This window comes from Fukomys damarensis, unplaced genomic scaffold, assembly GCF_012274545.1.
Source record: "Fukomys damarensis isolate Sample0158 unplaced genomic scaffold, DMR_v1.0_HiC HiC_scaffold_6, whole genome shotgun sequence".
NCBI lineage: Eukaryota > Metazoa > Chordata > Mammalia > Rodentia > Bathyergidae > Fukomys > Fukomys damarensis.
Window position 1 is genome coordinate 14,000,301 of NW_022900918.1, and position 24,260 is coordinate 14,024,560.

Genomic DNA, 24,260 nt, shown 5'->3' on the forward strand with positions numbered 1-24,260 from the left:
GGACCGGCGCTCGGGAACCCTAGGGACCCTCTGCTGGGCGCTGTGGGAGTCGCGTCCGTTCTGGGCGCGCAGCGCAAGGAGGGCTTTTCTCCCCGGGACGCTGGAGCCATGCTTGGGGCTGTACGGATTCGTGGGAGAAACGGGAGTAATGTTACTGCGCTGGTGACTTACAGACACAAGAAACTGACTTCTTGAGCACTTTAGAACACTTTTTAGTATTGGTTTATTACTTACTTCGTGCACTATCAGCAGTCATTACTACATAATATTTAATATATGGGGTGACCAACTTGCCCCATTTTGAAGTGAACTTCCCAGTTTTAGTATTCTAAGTCCCAGTTCCCTTCCGGGCCAACGGGCACGGCTGACCATTCCTTTTGTCCACTTTCTTCAACCTGCAGGTAGAGCACTGGTCATTACTGGAGGACAGAGCCTGCAAACCTGTGAAGCTGATTTTTTAAAAAGTACTGGGCATTGAACCCAGGGCCTTCACACTAAGATATATCCCCAGCCCTTTCTAAGTTTTTATTTTAGAGACCGGCGTCTGGCCAAGTCCCTAAATTACCCAGGCTCATTGTCCTACCTCAGCCTCCCAGGATGCTAGGATTGCAGATTCTTCATTGCAGTCTTTGACCAAAAAGAGTATTGACCCAGTCTTAAAGCTATGAGAAATAGCTAAACACAGAAAGCAAGCATGGTGACCTCAGGCAGGGGATAGGCCAGCAGCTTTTGAATCTACGGAGCTGTTTTGCTGTGCATATTAAGAATAATGGGTTATAACAATAATAGAGTTATAACAGAATAATGAGTTCCAAGACTGGAGAATTTTGGTCAGAAGTAAATTCTGGATTCCTACTGCTGCAGGTCTGGCCTCATCACCTCATGGGAAAGTTATTCAGTAACCCTTTCCTCATGAGTCCTGAGTCAGAAAATAGGAAAGGTAGTTAACACCTTTTTTGGGGGCAGAATTAACTCTAATAAAATACTAGCTGTTCTCAAACCTAAATATTCATGTATTCTGCTTATGGAATGTTTATTCTTGATGTATGTGAAAAAAATTCTGGAGGTGCAGGCCTGTAATACCATCTGCTCAGAGGCTGAGTGGGAGGGTCATAATTTCCAAGCCAGCCGGGACAGGAGAGGCCCTCTCAAAATAAAAATCACCGTAGAGTGGGAGATGTGAATGTAGCTTAGTGCTACTTAGAGCTCTTGCCTAGCATGCTGGACACCCTGGGTTCGATCCCCAGTACACTTAAAAAAAAAGTTTGGGGTTGAAGCTGATTGGTCTTGAAAATATTAAAATGTTCAGAAATACGTAAAAATTAAATATCCAACAAAACCAGGAAGGCATTATAAAGCCAAAATATTTTATTTATGCCTCATACTATTAGTCATTGGCTATGATTTCGTACTGTTCAATTTTCAGCAGTTAAGTATATGCCACCATTCAATTCCCTCGGTTGCATATAATGTTTACCTGTATTAAGTTCATACTTCAGTTATGCTTCATAAATTATGTTTGACCTAGAAGGGATTGTGCTGTAGGTAAAAGAAGCCCACATAAATTAAAATAGAATTTTTTTCAGGTATAGGATTGTTACAAAGTACAGACAAGAACCATGCAGATCTTAAGTGTCTTAGAGGATATAAACTGCTGCTTTTTTATTCTTTTTTTTCCTCCCAGTGCCAAGGACGGAAGGTGACCAGTGCCAATGTTGAGCTGAATTTGGCCCCAGCCAACCACTCTTAGCCAATGACTGTGTCCTTCTCTGATCTTCTATTCTTGCCTGCATTGGTGTAGTCACCTGACTGATCTCTCAGCCTTAATTTGGCCTCTGCATACCTCTTATCTTGCAAGATAAAGTTTACTTTTCAGCATATTCAGTCCTATCAGATTTGCTACTTTAAATCTTTCAAGTACCCTAGGGCTGAACCCTGCCCAGCTCTAGCACCCGAGGGGTGCACTTCACATTCCTCAGGGCCAGTGATGTCAGCCTTTGGCTACCTCAGTCCTTCCCAGTCCTGCCCTAACCCTAGCTCACTGAAGACCTCAGATGTGCATACTTGTCTTGTAACACTTAATGTTTTCTGTCCTTCCCTTCTCTACAAGTACTTCATACCTAAACTGATCTTCATCTCTCTCTTTGCCTTCCCAACCCCACCTATCCCTCATCAGGGGAAATGATTTCTCTCATCTTTGTGCCATAGGACTTGATTTCCTTTGCTTACCACTTACCCCAGTGCACCTCATGGCATGTTTAATGTCTTTCCAGCTCCCAGAATTTTCATTTTTGTTTCTCTTTCCAGTCTGGCCCTACATGTAGTGGATTCTCAAATATTGGTTGAATGAAAGTTCATTCTTAAGTAAATGTAAAATATATTTCCACATTATCATTTGCTATTAAAGGTATCACTGAAAGTTTGTTCATAGGATAAGCAAAATGTGTGTTTATATGTAGTCACTATGGTCTAAGCTTTGAATGTTTTCCCTAAAACTGTTATGGCGAAATGAAAACTTGGATTCTAAAGTGTGTGAGAACCAAATTCCTCTTCGAATCTAAGCTGATGGTTTCTCTTTCTTTATCAGACGCTTTTCCTTCCGTCCAGAACCAGATCCTTACTGTCAAGCTAAGTACACGTTCTGTCCCACTGGCTCGCCAATCCCAGTTATGAAGAATGATGATGTCATTGAAGTCTTTCGACTACAAACCCCAGTATGGGAATTTAAATATGGAGACCTTCTAGGACATTTTGTAAGAATGTGTCTTAATCTTGTAACTTCAGTTAATTAAATGATTTAGTTATTAAGTTGACAAGCTAGTATTCAGACTAAATTTATCGATTTACCCTTAGAATATTAAATGAGTAGTCAAATAGTCATCAGATTTTGTAATCCTGACAGTAACCAATGCATTTACTTTAATACCTTTTAATGTTACAAATCTGAACTTACCTATTATACCCAGTTCTTGGAAAATGAGCAGGGAGGACATGTATGAGAAGCAAGGCAGGCAGGCAACACTTCTTGACTTCACTTTTCTAGGGCAGTGTGTAACTCTGGGAGGTATACTGAGTGTTCCTAGAACTGTGGCATGCAGGCTTTTTGTACTTATTTTGAAGGGTAAGAAAATGACTTATGTTTCTAAACATAGCACATACCCCTCCTATCTAAGATAATAAGAGGCCGGAAGCAAAGTGGATGAAGGCCTGGAATTTGAGAGACCACAGAGGAACACAAGAGTAGTGACACAGAAGAGGAACAGTTGAACAGTTGTTTTTCACAATATACATTTGTAGTATATCATGTTCTCTCCCATCAACATACCTGGACTCATTAGTTACTTCATAGATGCTTTCATATGCATGTTATCTTTATACAGAAAATTATGCATGATGCCATTGGATTCAGGAATACCTTAACTGGCAAAAACTACACAATGGAATGGTATGAACTTTTCCAACTTGGCAACTGTACATTTCCCCATCTCAGACCCAAAATGGATGCCCCTTTCTGGTGTAATCAAGGAGCTGCCTGCTTTTTTGAAGGAATTGATGATGTCCACTGGAAGGAAAATGGAACATTAGTTCTAGTAGCAACCATATCAGGTAAGTTTAAAAAAATATGCCAGTATTTGATGATTGTACCAGTATGCAAATGAAAATTATTTCCTTAAAGACATTTCAGTAATGTTCTACTTCTTAGAGATCATCTATAAAATGCTCTTCTGGAACTCTTTCACAACTTCACTTGCAGGTGATAATGTAGTTTATCTCTTGCTCTAGTCTATAGAAAGAAGAAAAAGAATGAAATAACATGCTTTGTAAAATTAAACTGGACTTTCTAAATATAGTGTTCACAAACTCAACTCTTTCCACAGTTCTGGTGGCAAACTGAATTTGACTAGAGCTGAATTATATTTCCTCATAAGATCAATAGTGAATCTAACCACTAAACGATGTAGTTCTCATCTTTCTCTCTCTTTTTTTTTTTTTTTTTTTTTTTTTTTTTTTTTTTTTGGGGGGAAGGTACCGGGAATCAAACTCGGGACCTTGTGCTTGCGAGGCAGGTGGTGGAACTTCTGAATTAAATCCCTGGCCCTCACATCTTTTTTTTTTTTTTATTCTTTTTTTCTCTTTTTTTTTTTTTTTTTTTTTTTTTTTTTTTTTGGTACCAGGGATCGAACTCTGGTCCTTGCCCTTACAAAGCAAGCGGTGGAACCACTGAGCTAAATCCCTGGCCCTAGTTCTCATCCAATTCTATTTGTGACCAGAATTGTGGAAACAGTACTTCATGAACCAAGGTACCACTGTAAAACAGTAAAGAAAAATCCCTAAAGTGCCCAATTAAAGGCCCTATTAACTGTCTAAAAACACTTTTAAGTGATGATATATTAAAATATTTTCATGTTAAGTAATAGTTCCTACTCATACAGACTTAAAAGCAGGCCACGCTCTGAGTGCTATATATGTGTCATCATTTACCATCACAAGAGTCCCTGAGATAGTTATTTTCCCCTTGTAGAAAAAGTTACATGGAGAGAGGTTGAAGTTATACAGTTAAGTAACTCCAAAATATATACAATATATAGTCTTTCATATTTGAGGCTCTCTTGAGCAACTTAAATATTTTCTCTGAGTTTGTCTATGCTTTTGGATGTATTAGAAATTTGGTAATGCAATTGAAATTTTGTGTGTGCTGTGTTACTGGTTAGTGATGAAAGGAGTTCAGCAGGGTTTTCATCAATAGCTTGTTGACACAATGCTTCACGCATAGAATGCTACCATCATATTTTAGAAGAATTTGCCCAAGGCCATTCACAGATCTTTACATTATAAATTGATGCACCCCAATCTGGAAACATCAGAAACGAAGTCACTGTTTGTAGTAGTAATAATCATTTGCTGGATCCCAGAAAATTTATCAGGCTTTTTAGCTTTTACAAATCCCTTTAAAGCATGTTTACTTGTAATTCTGTAGGGAGAGTAAGACACCCTATGTTTTTTTACACATAAGGAATTGAGGATCAGCCAGGTAATATATGACTTACTCAGTCATAGAGCTAGATATAGCAGAACCAAGGCTAGAATTGAGATCCTGTCAATGTTACTTGGGAACCTCTTAACAGAAAACAGGGCAATTTTGATTTCCCTCCTATTTTTAAATCAGTGTGTCTGTCCCAAACCATCCCAACAATATGGAAGTCCATCTCTTTCCACAGTGGTCAGTAAAATAAATAACTGCTTTCTTTCCAAGCCAGTTCACATCTCTTATTTCCATTTCCACCTACATTATCTGAGACTTTCTTCTGACCTACATTGATCATATGAACAAGTAATCCCTGTTTTCTGTAATGTATTCTGTAATATGATACTACTTAAATCTTTTAAGTTGTCCATCTGACTTGTGATCATGTTCTGTCAGTGACCTTTTCTTCATATTACAACTTGGTGTTTTGAAGTACAATAGTGTCGTATCTCTTAAGTATAGCAGTAGCTTTTCAAAGTTGAATAGTAGGAACAGTGCCTCCAGGTCTAAGAAAACAGGCTTTATATACTTCCACAATTTAAATTCCATTAAATGGATAAAGGCAGACACTCTTCATTTCACAGAACACGAAGTATTTATTTTATGGACACAAGTTGGAGTAGCCAAAGAAAGGTTTGTATACAATGACAGAGTGAAATATTGAAGCCTAGCTCTGTTGAGCATTATAAATGCCCAGGTAAGGGTTGCACCCATGTAGAGCATGTTTCTACATATTTGGAAAGAGGCTTTTGGTCTGGTATAAAGGGTAGTAGCAGAGAGAGCTGGCAATTATGGAGTCTGTAGAGGTTGGCCAAAAACATTTCCTTTGTGGTTGGTTCTTTGAAGAATTTGGTGGGTGGGTGAAGTCAGCTGCATTCCAGCAGCTGCAAGTACAGGGGAAAAGGGGATACCACGCATTCAAGGCGGGTCAGCCTTCTGGTGCAGCTGCTTCTGGCATTTATTGCTGGTTGAATCCCATACTTTGTAAGAGAAAAGCACAACTTTTACCCTTCTATTTTTCTGAGTGTCTTTCTGCTCATTCATCTCCTCTTCCACAATTCCTTCTTTGCTTTCTTTCCTTTTCGGACTTTGAATCCAAAATTTGAATAGCATAAAGAGCTGCTGCATTTGTATAATCTCCCTTTTGACAATAGCTTAAATGATTTTAGGATTAATAAAAGTTCTCTTTATATGCTTATATGTAATGTTTATAATTCAGCAGTGCCTTAAAGAACAGAATTAAAGGGCCAGGGGGGCCGGGGATTTAGCTCAGTGGTTTGGTGGCCTGCCTTGCAAGGGCAAGGACCCGAGTTCAATCCCCGGTACCGAAAAATAAATAAGTAAATAAATAAATAAAGGGCCAGGGATTTAGCTCAGTAGTACCACGCCTGCCTCACAAGCGCAAGGTCCTGAGTTTGATCCCTGGTACCAAAAAAAAAAAATTAAAATTGGCTGAGCTTGGATTACTGTTCATACAGGTTTTGTTTTCTTTTTAAACTAGGAAACATATTTAACAAGATGGCAAAGTGGGTGAAACAGGACAATGAAACAGGAATTTATTATGAGACATGGACTGCCCAAGCCAGCCCAGAAAGAGGGGCAGAGACATGGTTTGAGTCCTACGACTGTTCAAAATTTGTGTTAAGAACATATGAGAAGTTGGCTGAACTTGGAGCAGAGTTCAAGAAGATAGAAACCAACTATACAAGAATATTCCTTTACAGTGGAGAACCTAATTATTTGGGAAATGAAACATCTATTTTTGGGTCAACAGGAAATAAGACTCTTGCTTTAGCCATAAAAAGATTTTATTACCCTTTCAAACCACACTTGTCAACTAAAGAATTTCTGTTGAGTCTCATGCAAATTTTTGATTCAGTGATTATGCACAGACAGTTCTATTTGTTTTATAATTTTGAATATTGGTTTTTACCTATGAAATTCCCTTTTGTTAAAATAACATATGAAGAAATTTCTTTACCTAACAGACACAAAACATTCCCTTGTTTATAAAACCTTAATTCTGTTTACTGCTTTTTTCTCCAACCACCAGCATCTGTTTTTTTAGGGGGTGATTTTATATTTGTGTATTTCTTAGCCTCTCTTCCTCAGCAGAATGGTAAAATGCACATTGGTAGAATTGTTGCATATTAAAATCTCAAGACTATTTTTGGAAAGAAGCTGAAATTCTTATTGGCTAAAGTGAACATATTAAGTAATTCTGATTTCAATTCCCAAGCCTCTCAGGTATGGAGAGCAATGGTTCATGTCCAATATGTATGTTTTTTTGGTTCCAATAGTGACATTTTGATGGTAGGTGCTATTTTTTCTAGTACTTAAACATTTTCATATAAGTGTTTTGGTAGTTTATACCTATTTTATTACCTTTATAACATTTGAAACTAGACCTAGTACTCCAATTGTGTTCTAGTCACTGTGTGTGTATGTGTGTGTGGTACCGGGGATCGAACTGGGGACCTTGAGCTTGCAAGGCAGGCCCAGCACCACTGAGCTAAATCCCCAGGCCTGAAAGATGTATTTGAAAGGAGAACAGAGATGGAGAAATTTTGCTAGCATATGTAGTAAATAGTGTTAAAAGCAAAGATTCTTTCTAGTTCATAATTTTCTAGTTTGTAATTGGTTTTATGATTTAAACAATTTAACATCACTATACCTTAGTTTTCTGATCTCTAAAATGAATCATGTTTGGATTGTTGTAAAGATTAAAGTCATGTATGTTTGGCATAGTTAGGTCAGAGTGAATGGTGACTGTAATGATTAATCAGTGTTACCTCTGATCTTAAGTTACATGCCAGCTCTCCTGGATTTTGTAATCATCCAGACTTTGAGCTCTGTAATACTTAAGTAGTTCTTTAGCCATCTGGGGCATGGGATTACCTGGCTGCAGATATGTCTGAGTAAAGAGATACTTCTAACTCCTTCCCTGTTTTCTGTAGTCCTCCATTCTCCCACAAATGCTGTCAGTGCTGTGGAAGAGGGTATATTTTGCAGAGAAAAGACCTCCAAGTCACTGTGTTCATCTTAGAGACGCCAAACAAGCTTTCAAGATACTTTAAGTATGTTAGGATCAACTGAATGCCACTTTTCCTATTCATGAAAAATACATGTGTAAGAGGGAGCTCAGAGGAAACAATGTTTCATATGTAAATGGACCAATTATATTCTTCAGTTTCAGCTAACATTTGACTGCTTCCTGAGAGGTTAGTACATTATTGAGCTGTCATAAAAGCCTCATCATTGTTTACCTCATCCACATGATTAAATCAGGGTATACAAAGGTCAAGTGATCTTTCTATGGCTACCCACCTATTAGCCAGATAGTGAATTCAAGTTCTGCTGATGAAATTAGATACAAGTTTTTCAGGGTTATTGTTGCAACAGTATGGTCCTTGGACCAGTGCCTGGCTACCAAATGTTACTGGTCTATAAAACAAGTGGAGCTACTGATCGGAAACATTTTGAAACTTTTAAAGCACTGTTATTCTGTTGAATCAATTTTTTAAAACTCTGGAGCTTGTACTTTGTCTTTGTTATTTCATTTGTCTAGGCATTTTTTATTGTTTTTCAAGTGTAGGCAGGAGTCTGAAAATAAACTCAGTCTCGCTTCAGTAGCACAGCATGACACCATTCTGCCTAGTCTTCCTCAAAAGCACAGGGAGAATTTTTTTCCACTGCCCCTCACTTGGCCTACAGTGCCTATACTATTCCTAAGTAGGGTAACCTCTTTAACCTGTCCTTGGAATATGCCAAGAAACTGGCTCTTCGCATTATCACCATCTAGTGGCTAAACTCAGGCAATACCAGCTATTACCAGATTCCTGACTGCAGTGGTGAGTTATTCTGGATTTGCAGATTTGCACTCCATTGACAAGCAAATATTCTTGTACTGTTTGCATTAACTGCAAATCTCAACTTGGTTCTACAACAAAAATAAAGATCTTTCTACATGGAACTTGGCTTTTGAAGTAGGATTCTATGTCATAAAGTACTGAAGATTTTTCATTATTCCTAATACTAATAAATGAGATTTTATCAAAGAACTATATAGATTCAGATAGCAACAGCAGAGAGAGCCTAGCATTTACATATGAAACTGTCAAGTATATTTACAAGATGAAATAGAACCTTCAAGCAGAGATGATCCAAAAATACGCTTTCAAATGGTAGTTGGGAAATCAAAACAAGCCTGGGCAGGAATCTGCCAATTAAATTTGGCTACTTTTTGAGCTACTGTATAACTTATACGGGATTTCTATTATGTTGTCTAATTATAAATATATAAAATTTCTAGGAGAAAATTTTAAGTTTGACTATGACAACTTTAGAATAAATATGTCCTTGGGCTGGGGATTTAGCTCAAGGGCACAGCACGCCTACCTCACAAGCACCAAAGTCCTGAGTTTGATTCCTGGTACCAAAAAAAAAAAACCAGAATGAGTATTCCTAACTCGTTAGTGTGGCCCAGTATCAGGTAAGTTACCTATAAAGTGTTTATCTAAACATTGTTTTGGGTAGAAAAGAACAGTCAAAAGGTGAAAATATTAAATATTTGGAGCCCTCAGTATTGACTCCATGTTAAAAATCAGAAATAAAATTACAAATATTAGGGAGGTATTCTCAAGCTTTGTAAGTCTGCTCTGTTGGCACTTAGTGAATAATAAATTCTTTGCAAGTTGTTATAAATCAGTGTTCTAAAACCTTGTGTTTTTCCCTGTCCAAAAGGGAAATAAGCTGGAAATCAAGCAGTCTTGTACTCTTCAAACTTATCTTTTCTAGATTTTTCTCTCTCCTATTTAAACATTAAAATTAAAGACATTTTCCTTTTATTGGACTGAATATTCTGAGAAGTGCTTCATTCAGAGTATATAACTTTGTATCCTTTTTTTTTCTAAAGGAAGTTGGACAGTCATCAAGCAGGTGGGATTTTCCTGACTGGTAACATTAAAGTTAGCTCTACAGATAAACTGGGGTTTTTAATTTTTTAATACAAAAAGTTATTTGTAGACTGCAGTAAGTAATTTTCAATCATGCTTTTTAAAAAAAATATTAAAATAGCCTAAACTGCTCACATAAACTGAAGATGTTTTCTGAAATGCACTGCCAGGAAATGAAAACTATTTCTATAAAGAGGCTAGTTGGATTTTTTATGACTAAGGATTCTATTTCGAAATAAATTGCTTTATATCCCTCATTTTAAGTACAGAAAAAGCCTAATTAACCATTTTCAATATGATTTTTAAAAATTAATACTTATAGTTCATGTAAATTTCATAGGCATCAGAGCTGATTTCAAGAGAAGATTCCAGATGTCTAACATTTTATCTTAAATCTATCATAAATGTTTAATAGTAAACATTATACACCCATCAAAGGATTTGAAAAACCATAAATGTGTGAATTTCACCAGTTTTAATGTCAAGTCTATATGTTCGGGAAGTTTTAAAAAATTTAATACAACAGCATTAGTAATTATTACCTTTTTTAGGGGGTACCAGGAATTGAACTCAGGACCTTGCGCTTGCGAGGCAGGCAGTGGCACCACTGAGCCAAAATCCCCGGCCTCCATTAGTAACTATATTCTCAAGTTGATAAAAGCATTTAACATATTTTACAGTATAAACACATTAAGTGCTATGTATTTTGCTTATAAAGTGACTTAGGTATTTCAAGCATTATATAATTTGTACAAAAAGTAAATTTTCAAATAAAGTTTTGGTTAGAACTGATAATGTACTATAAAATCCATTTTCCAAAGTTAAGAAAAAAAATCATTAACATTGTATTTCTTGCACAACCCTTTTTACTAAATTATTTAGTAAGAGAAGAAATATTACAATAATTTCTTTAGTTTTCAAGTCTATCAGCCTTAATCTCAATTATATGTGGCTGAAAGATAGAATATGATCACTTTTGAAAAGCATGTATCACATAGAAAATAATTTTTTATGTTCTTTAGGAAGGTCATCTATATTTTTAGACTGTTATCTAAATACAGTCTATTATCTGATACAGCTATTTCAAGCATGTGTTCCATTAGAGGTAAATCTCTTCTAATTTTCCTTAAGCTAGTATCTAGTAGCAGTAGTGTCCAGAATCAAAGTTTATAGTATCTAAAAATCAAACCCAACTAAATTATAATGTATGGGTTTACCTTTATTTATATGAAAGTAATATAAAACACTACTTAAATAATACCAGTTTAACCAAATTAACAAATCACAAAACTGCAAATCTTTCTATTAAAATTTTCCAGTTCAGTGAGCAACATTTACTCAAAACAATGATTAGGAACTTAAATATCTTTTGAATTTACCGTTTATGCTGAACTGTGTGCTGGCATTCCTTTTTTATTTAAAATTCTACTTACATAACTATACAATTCAAAAATGGAAAAATGAGCCATCACTAAAATTCACTGGAGACTATTTTTCTTGGAAACAATTCATAAACATTTTAAATTTCTATCCTTATGTCAACTGGCTTTTTAAAATAGATAAGCTTTTCATTTCAGTTATTGAATAAGACTTAAAAACTAAACAGCAAGGTCCCGAGTTTGATCCCTGGTACCAAAATAAAACAACAACAACAAAAAAACAAACTAGTTTAAACAGATAAAACCAAGGAGAACTGGTAAGGCATTCCTTATTTTACTTACAGTGCCTCAAGTGCCACACACAAAGTAACATATCACAAAAGAGAACTTACACGATTTTGCAGATTATAGAGGAAATCTAAAAGTTTATACAAAGCTAAATACCTGCCTCCCTTCTATCCCATTTATTTTAATTTGATCTTGGCTCTGTGTGTTGTCTTTCTACAATCACTGTGTGACATTTAACAGTTTTCTAAGTGTTCCAATTATATACACTCATTTTAAATAGGCTTGTAACATTTGAGAACATTCAACCAACTTTTTTCATTAGATACGATACTGTATATCCTACATTATTTCTCACAAAATGCTCACTTTCCTGAGCTATATTAAACACCTTATAACAGGTGTATGTATAACTGAAGACCCTAAAAATGTCAAGTTTACATTTTTTAAAAAATGCATAGAGAACATAACATTTCAAAAAACCTATAAGCATATACTTGTTGGATATTATATAGGTTTTTATTTCCATAAGACTGAATTGTTTACTCTCTATAACTAGTTATTACTTTCAACTATGAAACACTTTTTTCTTGTACTTTTCAGAGATTTAATTGCTATTAAACTAAAGAAACAAATGGAGTTTTCCTGACCAAAACTTATTCATAGGTCTTCCAATAAATAATCCGTGTATATTCACTGGAGATAGCAATTTTTGTGCCACAAAATATAGAATTAGAACTATAGCAAATAAACTTTTATTACAATACATTTGTTTAAGTTAAGATGGTATTCATCATGCCCTAAAATGGTTCTTACCAAGTGGGCATCATGTCAGGAAACCACACCCTACCAAGATGCTTGGACACTTCCCAGTGAATCTGCTCCAAACTATACTTTTGGTCAGGAATTAATACTTCTTCCATAATGGACAACTGAGACAAGCGACCACCGCACATCTTCACAAACTCAACAAAGGCACTACATGAGACTTCACATTCCCCTAGTCCAATAGCTGACAAATTTTTACAACGTTCTGCAATACGAATTAACTCTTCATCAAGTGGCCGTAATCCATTAGCACACACTACTAGTTCAACTAGTCTAGGGCAAGTCATTCCCACACGGCCAAGCACATCTTTGCTTACTGATCTCCCAAAGTAAAGATGAGTAGCAGGTATTTCATAACGAAAGAATGGGTCAAATTCCTCTTCATATAAAAAAAAATACATAACTAAGTTAACTTTGGGTGAATGTTTGATGAAAGCATCCCAGCTGCTCTTCTGGATAGTATGGAAGTGTGTCTGTCCAGGATTCTCACTGACTACATCAATACGCAAATGTTCTAATCGAACATGTTTTTCAGAAGACAGAGCAAGTAGCAATTCATCACTTAGTAAGTGGTAGTTCAGAGCCAGTTCTCGTAAGCCATGACATTGATCAGCCACACAAAGGATACCTTAGGGAAAAAAACCATAATAATTATTTATAAGTTTTTGTACAAGTTTGTTCAAAAAATTTAATCAAGTGCATATACCACAAAAATACAATTTAAAATTTAGCTGTACAGCTGAATTAGAAGGTAAGTAACAATTTAAAAGCTATTACTAATTCTGTCTACAAGAAAATGAAACTAATTCTTTAAAACTCAAGCTCATTTTTAACAATTCAGATAACTGTCATTTAAAAAAATCTACCATGACTAAGATATACTCTAATAGTGCAAATGCAATGCCATATTTTTTTAAAATATACCATTAACACTAAATATACATTTTTTAAAAATTACCACTGTAAAGACCAAAGGATATTTTCTTTGGAAACTCAAAACCTAATTCTAACATAAAGGAGGATAAAATATAACTATAGAAAACTATCATTTATGTAACTGAACATTTATGAAGTAAAAAATCCCACAAACCAATAGTGTTTAACTGATAATAGTATATCAAATTTCTAAGGGCAAAAAAGTTCCATGATATCAGTAGCTAAATGGGTCAAGGATAATCACTTGATTCACAGGAATGGAAACACATTATGACTTTTGAAGCTCTAACACATCCAGAAAGCAGCTCCTTCAATAATTCCCTAAATTCAGGAAACAATGTTTTTCCACAGCTATTTCCCCAGCAACAGATGACTTTATCAAAGGTCAATACTTTAATCTCCAAAGTAAGTTCAGTATAAGAATTCTGCCCTAGAGTAACGACTCTATACTACCTAATAACCCAATCAGCCCATTTCTTTATGTTCTTATGTTTAGAAACAAGAATAAGTATACAAAGCATACATATTTTCATCTATTTATTTTACAAGTACTGTGTAATATACAGGTACTAAATGTTATCCCACAACTACTTAAAAAAAAAACTAAAAAACTAGACATTTTTATTATGATACTGAGGCAGCTAGCAAAAAGATAGTAAAGCGTAACACAAACAGGGTAAGTGACTCTTTAAGTTTATGCACCTAAGAAGTGACATAACAAACACCATCATTAAGCCAAAGCTTTATGGCACTGGAATGAGAAGACAAGCAATACAATCAGAAGAGATAAACCGAATCAACAGTAGAGTCAGAAGAGGGAGTAATGGACCGCTATGCTTCACTATTTAGCCACTGCAAGTTTCTGTTCTTCACAAGGGATATGGAGATACACACACACACACACACACACACAGCGTGAGTGTGCATGCACACACATGCATGCGCTCCCTGATTACCCAAGGTAACCTGAGTACATCTCTCGCTGTTTATAATATCAAAAAGCTTAATATAAAGAGAAAGCAAACACATGGAAATTGCAAAGGAGCAAATTAAGAGAAACTTTGCAATGCCCTTTAACAACTACTAAAGCAATTTGGCAGGCATAATTCTTAATCCCAACCCCATTCCACAACCTAATGCCTAGCACTTATGAATATGGTATGAAGTCCAGCATTATGTCACATGACACAGATGGCCTTATAAAATTCAGAGATTTTTTGGGTAGTTCTAATCACTTAGTTCCTTTAAGAGTTAACTTCTTGCAGAAAAGAAGGTTGGAGTCAAAGCACAAAGTGGGTATCAACTTTATTATTGTTGGCTTTAAGATATGCAGGCAGCCTCTAAGAGCAAAGAAACACCCCAAGCAGTATCCTACAAACTGCCAGTAAGAAAATGAGTTGTCAGGCCTACAACCTCAAATAAATTCAGCCAACAATTTAAATGAGTATGGATGTGGATTTTTCCCTAAAGCCTCCATATAAAAGCCTAGCCTAACACTTTGACTTTAGCACTTTAAGACCCTAAGCAAAGCCAATTTAGCCCTTCCTGCATCTCTGTGACACCAATAAATAGTGTAAACTACTACATTTATACTCCTATGCTATATATAACAGTATAGTGACAAAGATAAAACTGATAAACTATTACAAATAAAAAATAAAATGACAATTCAATTAAATACACAAAGAATCTAAAAAAGGCATTATCTCTCTAAAGAAAATATACAAACGGCCAATAAACACACAAAAAGATCCTCAATAGTTATCAAGAAAATGCAACTCAAAACCACAATGGGATACTTGTTTACACCCACTAGGATGGCTATTTTTAAAAAAGTCAGAATATGGAAAAGGAATTTGGTGCAGCTGCTTTAGAAAAGTCTGATAATTTCTCAAATAGGTAAATAGTTACTATATGATCCAGCATATATCCAGGAGAAATTAAACATGTCCACAAGAAAACTGGTACATGAAGGTTCACAGCAGCATTACTAAAATAGTTAATCAACATACCCATCGACTGATCAATATTACTCAGAAATAAGATTACTCAGCAATAAAAAGAAATAAAGTTCTACTTTATGATATACATAGATAAGCCTTGAAAACATGCTAAGTGAAGGAAACCAGACACAAAAGATCACCTATGAATCACTTACATGAAATACACAAAATGGGCAAATCTACACAGAAAATGAATGGGGACTAGCTACAATGGAGGTTTTAGGGCTTGATAGCAAAGAGGCATGGGGTTTCTTCCTAGGATAATAAAATCTAAAGCTCCACAGTGGTGATGGATTCATTTGCCAATATACTAACAGCCAAAAATTATATGCTTTAAATGATGACTGCATATATATTGCTTCTCGGCCTTTTGGCTAAGATCAGGTGTAAATGATGACTGTACAGTATGTGAATTACATTTCAATAAAACTGTTATGAGGCAGTAATATAAATGCATACACCTGACTGGAGGGGAAGAAACAGCAAGAAGCATAAAGATTTGGATGCCTTGACCTAGGACCTTCATTTCTTCAGAATTTTTCATAAGAAAGAAATTCATAGAAGCAACTGCTATGTGCCAAAATAATTATTTTTTAAATCACAGAAAAAAAGTAGAAACAAGCGTCTAAACTTAAAGAAAAACTATGATGCAAATGTTTATCTATAAAGAATATTAAATAAATGCTTATTAGTTCATCTGATATTAATGAGCATCTTACATAATAAGCACTGATGTTAGGAGGGTAAAGCTGTAATAGGAACTAGTCATTCTTATTCTAATAGGAAGTAGCAAATAATGACAATGATGTGCTCATTACAAGGGAATCAGTGAAGACTGCCCAGAACTAACACAAAGAGACCCAAAAAGTTAGCATAAAGGGAAGGCACAAAGAGTGGAAAAGAAAGAAAACAGTATTTTTGTATGGACACTCAGATGTGAAAGTGAATATAAGCATTCCAACAACTGAAAGAGATCAAAACACAATATCTAAGTAAGGGACTATCAACCAAAAGATAAAGCCCAAATATATAAGGGCCAAATTGTACTAGACCTGTATACCTCTCTAGGTATACAGATAGTGACAAGATTTGAAGCAAAATGAGGACAAAAAAATAGCTTAGAAAGTTTTAGAAAGAATACTCCGGCTATAGCATAGAAATCAGACTATAGAAGAGTAAGGCCACAAATGAGGAAATCAGTGAAGAGGGTACTGTACAAAGACTACAGGTATCTGATTTGGAGCAGTTATTTACAGTGGAAGTCAAAAAAGATTCAAAGCATATTTTGGTGGTAGACTTGCCAGACCTCAGTGACTCTTGAGGTATGTACAGAATATGGACAGGAGCTATCAAGGATGTCTGTCATATCCCCAAAAGCTAGGTGTACAGCGCTTTATCTGAGCCCATCTTAGAGGAAAAACAAGAATTAGAAAGGGAGATAGGGAAGTTCTATAGTCTGAAGCACCAATGAGGTGTTCTAGCGCACTGAGCCCTTAGCCATCCAACACACAGTTCTGGAGATCCAGATTCTAAATTAGAAGGTATTATCATATAGAACCTAAGTCAAACCACAGACGAGGACGACACTGCCTAGATTTTACAGAGTATAACAAAACGGTGGCCAGTACAGAGAGAACACAAGGAAACACCAAAATTTAAGAGAGGAAAACGAAACCAGCAAACAGCAGGAACAGAGAGATAAGCAGAAATATCAGAGGAATGATATACATAAAAAAAGCCAAAAGTCATTAGCATCAAATGGTGCCTAGAGATCCAGATATTACAACTATAAGAAAATGGAAAAAGTCTGACCAACTATTCAGTGAAAAGTAGCACAGAAAGCTCACAATTTCAATTTGGGAAAAAAAAATGTCTAAATATGCAAAGTATACATAGAATATGTGCAAATAATGAGAATAAATACAAATAAAGTTATGATTTAAATTAAAATCTGTGATTACGCTTTTCCATTAAAAATATTACAAGTGGTCTTTCTCTTCCTTTTCCTACTAATCAACTGGTCCAATAGCCATCAGATGGGAACATGCAAACTTAAAGTGTCCGAATTGATATTATGTTTAGAGTAATATGAAAACACACAGGTAGGGGAACTAGGTTAGGCAGAAGAGGGGAAGTTAAAATAGGTTAACATGAAGTTTAAAAAAAGTATTCCACAGAGTACAGTATACTGACCACACACAAAGGGAAAAACAATCAACTAAAGCTCCACAGGGCTCAAGTAAAAGGTGTACATGAGTGAGTAAAGAACAAGATTAAAGAGAAATGTGGAGGTGAAGACAGAAGGACCTTGTACACTCAGCTATAAAGTATGGACCTTAATCTCATAGCTGGATCTATACAATAGTACAATGTGATCAATGTCACATAGGAAATGCAAAAGCAAAATATTTTTCTTAATGTCTATTTTAAAATATCCTCAATGATAATTCACTAGAAGTGGCAAAGACAACTAGGAAAATACAAGAACAAACCTAGCTATTCCCATCACCAAGACTTTCACATGGGAAGTTAGGAACTATAAGCCAGTAACACCCATCCAAGAAGTCATTTCCTTGGGGAAACCTGAGCTTTAGCTATGTCAAGAAGGTAAAAGATTTACCGAATAACACAGCAACAAAAAGGGATGTCAATAATGAGAGAAGTCAGGAATGAAATAACAGAGTAATATGAAAATCACATTTTATATACTATTTAATACAAACCATGTGCAATTAATTTCAAAATGGATAATGTAGTAATGCTTAAATTCTATGGTAGTAGGAAAGAGCTCTTATAATGCTACTACTTGCCACGTGATGGGCTTGTGGCTCCATAGTTCAACTTAAAAAAAGCATTATAAGACAACTACTAAGGACAACTCTTCTCCCTCTGTATGTAGAGTAAGAAGAAAAGCAATCATGTGACTGCTATGTCTTAAAACCTACTGTTAGTTCAACTATAATTAGAGAAAATGCTATTTTACATCAAGAGGAACCTCAGACTCCTTATCTTCCCCCTTTTAAAATATATTCATTTTTTAAACACATGCTGTACATATATTATCAAATAAGATGATTAGAGAATAAGTCCAATTATCAGTAAGTAGGCCAGAACACTACAAAATTTATACTATCGTGTTATGATATTAAAATACTTTTATGCAGGAGGAAACATACTATCGTGTTATGATATTAAAATACTTTTATGCAGGAGGAAACAGTCCTATTAACCCACTTACCTACAAATAGTTCAAAAGGACTATTAAAGTTATTAATCATAATTTTTCCATAATCTGATGAACAAATCAATACATTTTAAAAGTGTCTCTGACAACAAATCAACATACCTGCTGGAGAGACATGAGGACAGCTGCTCATTTTTAGCAACTTGAGAGTATCACTGTTGTTGGCCACTAGTACTTTGAGGGATGGATCATCTACTGGAGTATCATCTATCTTAAGCGAGGACAGGGATTTGGAGTTTACAAACACAACTGTGAGTGCAGAGATAAAGTGAGACTGAAAAGCAAGAAGGTTAAAACACTGTTTTAAATTTTAGTAATAACAGAGGTTTCCATGTAATACTAGATATGGTTCACTTGAATCCTAATGATGTATTTTAAAACTGTTAAAGGGCTAGAACCACTATACTCTATTCTGGATATATGGTTTTTTTGAAAAAAGTTACCAACTGCTATCTTTAAGAGGAACCTTTTTACCTATAGGTGAAAAATGAATATCAAGCTTTCGGAAGTCTCTAAATCACAGTGACCAGTGGTAAGTAAAATGAAGAAGCCTGGAAGCCAAAATGAGAACACCTTTCAGACACTTCCCTTTACTATATCCAGTAGCCTTACTCTTGAGTTTTGTAACACTAATCTGCATAGTAATGATCAATTTACAATTGCAATAATGAGCCAGGTGTGGTGGCACATGCCTGTAAACCCAGCACTAGGTAGGCCAAGGCAGGAAGACTGCCATGAGTTCAGGGCCAGACTGAACTACACAAAACCCTGTCAATAAAAAAAAAAAAAAAAAAAAAAAAAAAAAAAAAAAAAAAAAACTTCCCGCACAAAAAAAAAAAAATAAAAATTAGTAACAATTCAAAAGCTATTAACTCTTTTGGAACATGGCAGCTCATATAAAATATGACTCTAATAAAACAACCAAAGTCATACTTAAATAAAATGGTAATACATGCCCCAACACATTTCTCTATCATAACCAACCTTAGCTTCATAAATTCTCTATAGCACGACAAAGAAGATGAAGGCAAGTTAACGGAGAAGAAAGTACAATGAAATTCTACCTTCTTGGTCATATTCCCTAAAGCAATCTCTGTACTGCGATTAACTGGCTAACAACTAGAATTTTCATTAAGTAACTTGATGTTAATATCTTTCTAATATTTTCATATCAAACTCAAATGTATATGGTGCAATCACATTTCCTTACTAATATGTATATCTATATCATTGATTTCTTTCCAATGGCCCTGCTTTATTTATGGTCAAGTAACTTCTTCTATGGTCAAATACATTTTTTCTACGTTATCTATTTCTCTCAGGATTTCAAGACACAATAACACCTATTTCAACCTTTTCTACAAATCCTTAAAAGGAAAAGGACAATAGCATATGCATCGAAAGTCTATTTAATAAGGAAAGAAGCAGTCTTAGCTGTTATCAATGGCTTTCAATGAGCACTAGATTTTTGCAGTGATAACCCCAAATAAGAAACCCAGAAACTATGTTCAACATACTAGTTAATATGGTACATTTTACATACTGCATGTAAATATATGAATCTATAGGCACACAGAAAAATCAATACAGAACATTTCATTTCCCATATGAAACCTGAAGAAAGCTGTTGTTCTGTATCCTGTAACTCAACTAACAAAACTTAGGCACCAAGAGCCAAGGATTTAGCTCAAAGGCGCTGCGCCTGCCTCACAGGTACAAGGTCATGAGTTTGATCAGCACTACTGCAAAAAAAAAAAAAAAAAAAAAACTTAGGCACCTTTTATCAACTACCTTATTTTACTAATTTAAGAGAATATTGTAGTTGTGAGAGAGGCTATCTCTATGTACAAGACAATGTTCAAATTTAAAGTGAATATAAACAGTTAACTCTCCACAAAAAAGTTCTTTTTACATAAAACCTGTACAGCAATGCAAGTTGTACTGATACTACCTATGCTTAAGAACACATTTTTATACTTGGCCAGAAGAGTTTGTTTTTTTTTGGTACGGGGATTGAACTACGGAGTTGTTTTTTTTTTGAAGAGTTTGTGTAAGTAGGCCACACTGGCACTCTCTACTTTTTTTAATTCTAACTTCCCCAATGTATTCTGAAAGCCAAAGAAAGTACGTATATATGTTCTTTTTTCTGACATGGCTCTTGCTTTTACTTAATTTCTTTAAGAACATCCTAGAGAATCTTCAATAAACTCATTTACTCTTTAACCTTATCAATCAAGAAATACTAAGTGATTTTTAAAATACGGTTTTCTCAACAGTAACTTGTTTTCCATTATATACATCACTTTCCTTATACTCTTTATTGTCAATACAGTGTTTAGGCTTTCACTGGATTTCTCAGTAATAGTAAAAAAACAAACAAACAAACAAACAAAAAAACCAAACAAAACAAAACCAGGAGATACCTTTGGTAAATCCATAAAGCTTGGCCGAGCAGTTGAAATAAGTCCAAGTGTTTTTAAAGAGCAATTCACAAGCTGCGATAAAATATCACAAGCTGCTTCAGCTGATTCTTTGCTGCTGTCCACCTTAATAAAGAAAACACCTTTTATCCATACACATATTAATAATTCTGCATATTTTAATTTTTAAAAAGAAACTTAGTTTATTGCATTATAAATGTAAAGAACATTTACTTTCAACTGTCCACTCACCCCTACAACTTCAGCCTGAGAATTAAGCGCAATTGTTAAGACAGTCTTCATTATAAGACATCTATTTAGTATTGGAAGCACTATTTATTTCAAACTGATTATAATGGAATATATAAATTTACAGACTTTGAAAAACAGTTATGTATTTTGGTAGATCAAATAATAGATTTTAAGTATAGAGTCTATGGTAAACATTTTAAAGTATCTGAAACTAATGATTATTTACTTAGAATTTTCGGATGAGCAAAACCCGGAATTCATTAACATTTCCAATGGAATGATGTTTAATAAGGTAAAATGAAGTGCTGGGAGACTAAGTCCAACCTGAGCAACTTAGTAAGACTTTGTCTCACTGAGGATTTAGCTCAGTGGCACTGCACCTGCCTCGCAAGCACCAGGCTGGGAGTTTGATTCCTGGTACTAAATAAATAAATGGATGAATGAAAAAAATAAAATAAAGGGCTGGATGTGTAGCTTGGTGTAAAGGCCCTGGGTTCAAACCCCAGTACTGTAAAACTACAGTAATTAAATAAATGAAGTAATAAGGATGTTCAACTAATTAAGCATGAAAATATGAACTGAAATAGGTAGTTCAAAGTAATATCATTAGTCTACTTTCCAGATTCATGTATATTACTTTATCCCAATACTGCTTAAAAGCTGGTATAAAATACACTCATTTATATTACAATTTCAGAGGTATTTACAATACTATCCTTTGGTTAAGTTTCTTTACACCAAGGGTTCTCTAAGCATGGTTCCCAAACAACAGCATCAACATGACTAGAGAACTTAAGATAAGCAAATTCTCATCTGAATCAGAAACTTTGTGGATGGAACCTGGTGATCTTGGCTGTTGTGAGTCTTCTGTGATTCTGTTGCATGTAAATTCTGTGAACCACTGTTCTAGACTAGTAACTGATTAAAGCCAAGCCTACAGCCAGTGATGATTTAAATATTTTGGAGAATCCAGAAGACTTCTCTCATGTGTCTTTTTTCTAATGTGTAAATCAAAAATTATTTCTTCTGGAAAATAAACAACGCTTGATTAAAAAAATGTTAAATTTATAGCACAAATGATTTTGTAAGAGTTATACAGCTGGACACCTGATTTGTGTCACAGGGCTGTAAAAACAATAAAACTGACCCAGCCAATCTTCTGCATAGAACTGATCTTGAAGATCTTCCAGATGAGTGTATTTATTCTTTAGAACATTTACCATTACAATACTTTTAGACGATTCAAAGATGACTAAAACCAAAGGGAAGGCTCTTCAGGTTCCTTCCCTGGGAGAAGAGGAATGAAGAATTGCTGCTTTTTTGTTTTATTTCCCCCCATTTTGGTACCCTTGCCCCTAGTTAAGGTTATCTGTCAGATAACACGTAAGATATCCAATTAAATTTTAACTTCAGGTAAACAATTTTTTAATATTAAGTATATGTCAAGCATTGCACAGGTCATGTCTATACTGAAACTTAACCATTAATTAGCTGAAATTCAAATTTAACTGGGCAGCCTACTTTTTTTTTGCATTTTTTTCTGGGAAAGACACAATCTATCCAGCTACTCTCACTACCAAGTCTTTTCTTCTTGGAAACCTATAGGAGAATAGAAGAAATGACATTCTTGGAAGACGAGCCTTAGTTTGATAAGAAGCTGCCTTAATTACGGTTAAAAGCTCTAGGTTAAGAACTCCTGCTTGACCCACTTAGCAACAAGTACAATAAAGCAGGCATTCACTCACTGCCACAAAAATCTTATGTTTACTTCAAGTTTTAGTAAGCAAGCCCATATTTCATCATTCATTTCCAAACAGAACATGACAAGCCTATATTCACACTCAAACCCCTATTTCTCAAAGTATTCTGGACATCTCAAAAACCACCCTACTTCATTGATCACATTGTTATATGATATACAAAATGTTCCTTCAAGCAAAGAAAAGCAGCGAACAGTTCTCTATCTTCCACCCATTCTTTACTTTGTTCTAAAATATATTCCTCTAACCCTTTTGAATAGTTTCTATGCCATGTTTGCATTTGAAGATCTCATATCAAAAAGCCAGAAAAATAACTCTCAAACCCTATAAATAGAAAAATGCAGTTGTTTTGCTCAACAGTAATATCCTCAACCATAATATCCCAAATTTTTATTTTTTTATTGAATATTCCTTTTTCCTCATATTTGTGTGCAACAATTCACTGCTAATTTACAGCTTTGGTCAATGGTTTATGCTTATTTAGTGGATGTGTTTGCTCTTTTAAGAAATTACTAAATAATTATAATGGAGTCATTTAGCTCCAAAAATCATTACAATTTGTTATAGCATCTAAGACATGATAAATTCTAACTCTTAAAAAGTTTACAAGGGGGCCTTCTGAACCACTGGTGGTTCCAGCCAGCAGAAACATGTTACCCACATTCCCTTAGGCAAATATTTTAAAGCTATGAGATGCACTGGTCAGGATGCCAAAAGCCACTAAAAATGCTTTGTTGGGTGAGGTGGAATCTCAGTGTTGTTTTCATCTGCATCTCTCGAATGACCAGTGATTCTTAAAAAGTTTACAAGGGGGCCTTCTGAACCACTGGTGGTTCCAGCCAGCAGAAACATGTTACCCACATTCCCTTAGGCAAATATTTTAAAGCTATGAGATGCACTGGTCAGGATGCCAAAAGCCACTAAAAATGCTTTGTTGGGTGAGGTGGAATCTCAGTGTTGTTTTCATCTGCATCTCTCGAATGACCAGTGATGTGGAACATTTTTTCATATATTTTCTTGCTGCTTTCACTTCTTTGTATGAGAAATGTCTGTTCATTTCGGATGCCCATTTTTGGATCGGGTCTTTATATTTGGGGGGACTGATTGTTTTGAGTTCTTTATATATCCTTGATAATAGTCCTTTGTCTGAGGTACAGCTGGTAAAAATTTTT

At 35.1% G+C, this 24,260-nt stretch overlaps 2 protein-coding genes across 3 annotated transcripts in view; one reads left to right on the top strand and one right to left on the bottom strand.

Moving 5' to 3' along the window:
* The first annotated feature begins 804 nt into the window (after nucleotides 1-804).
* Cln5 (CLN5 intracellular trafficking protein) lies at nucleotides 805-9,104 on the top strand. The gene is made up of 4 exons (XM_010622397.1): nucleotides 805-940; nucleotides 2,563-2,753; nucleotides 3,381-3,606; nucleotides 6,528-9,104. Exons 1-4 carry the CDS (start codon nucleotides 805-807, stop codon nucleotides 7,037-7,039), a joined length of 1,065 nt encoding a protein of 354 aa, XP_010620699.1. The 3' UTR covers nucleotides 7,040-9,104.
* A 2,574-nt stretch (nucleotides 9,105-11,678) lies between these two features.
* Fbxl3 (F-box and leucine rich repeat protein 3) overlaps nucleotides 11,679-24,260 on the bottom strand; it is a 16,632-nt gene continuing 4,050 nt past the window's right edge. For both annotated transcript variants that reach the window (XM_010622366.3, XM_010622365.3), the window contains exons 3-5: nucleotides 21,080-21,202; nucleotides 18,759-18,930; nucleotides 11,679-13,101 (exon numbers count right to left, since the gene is read on the bottom strand). In XM_010622366.3, coding sequence (XP_010620668.1) covers nucleotides 12,458-13,101; nucleotides 18,759-18,930; nucleotides 21,080-21,202 — 939 coding nt within the window. In that variant the 3' untranslated portion in view covers nucleotides 11,679-12,457. The remainder of the gene's footprint in view (nucleotides 13,102-18,758; nucleotides 18,931-21,079; nucleotides 21,203-24,260) is intronic.

What these genes read in the sequence shown, in the direction of transcription:
- Cln5 (XM_010622397.1), top strand. Translation starts at nt 805, where the DNA reads ATGAGTTCCAAGACTGGAGAATTTTGGTCAGAAGTAAATTCTGGATTC. An exon ending in GAGACCTTCTAGGACATTTT is followed by an intron (nt 2,754 to 3,380) that starts GTAAGAATGTGT and finishes ATCTTTATACAG; the next exon opens with AAAATTATGCATGATGCCAT. An exon ending in TCTAGTAGCAACCATATCAG is followed by an intron (nt 3,607 to 6,527) that starts GTAAGTTTAAAA and finishes TTTTTAAACTAG; the next exon opens with GAAACATATTTAACAAGATG.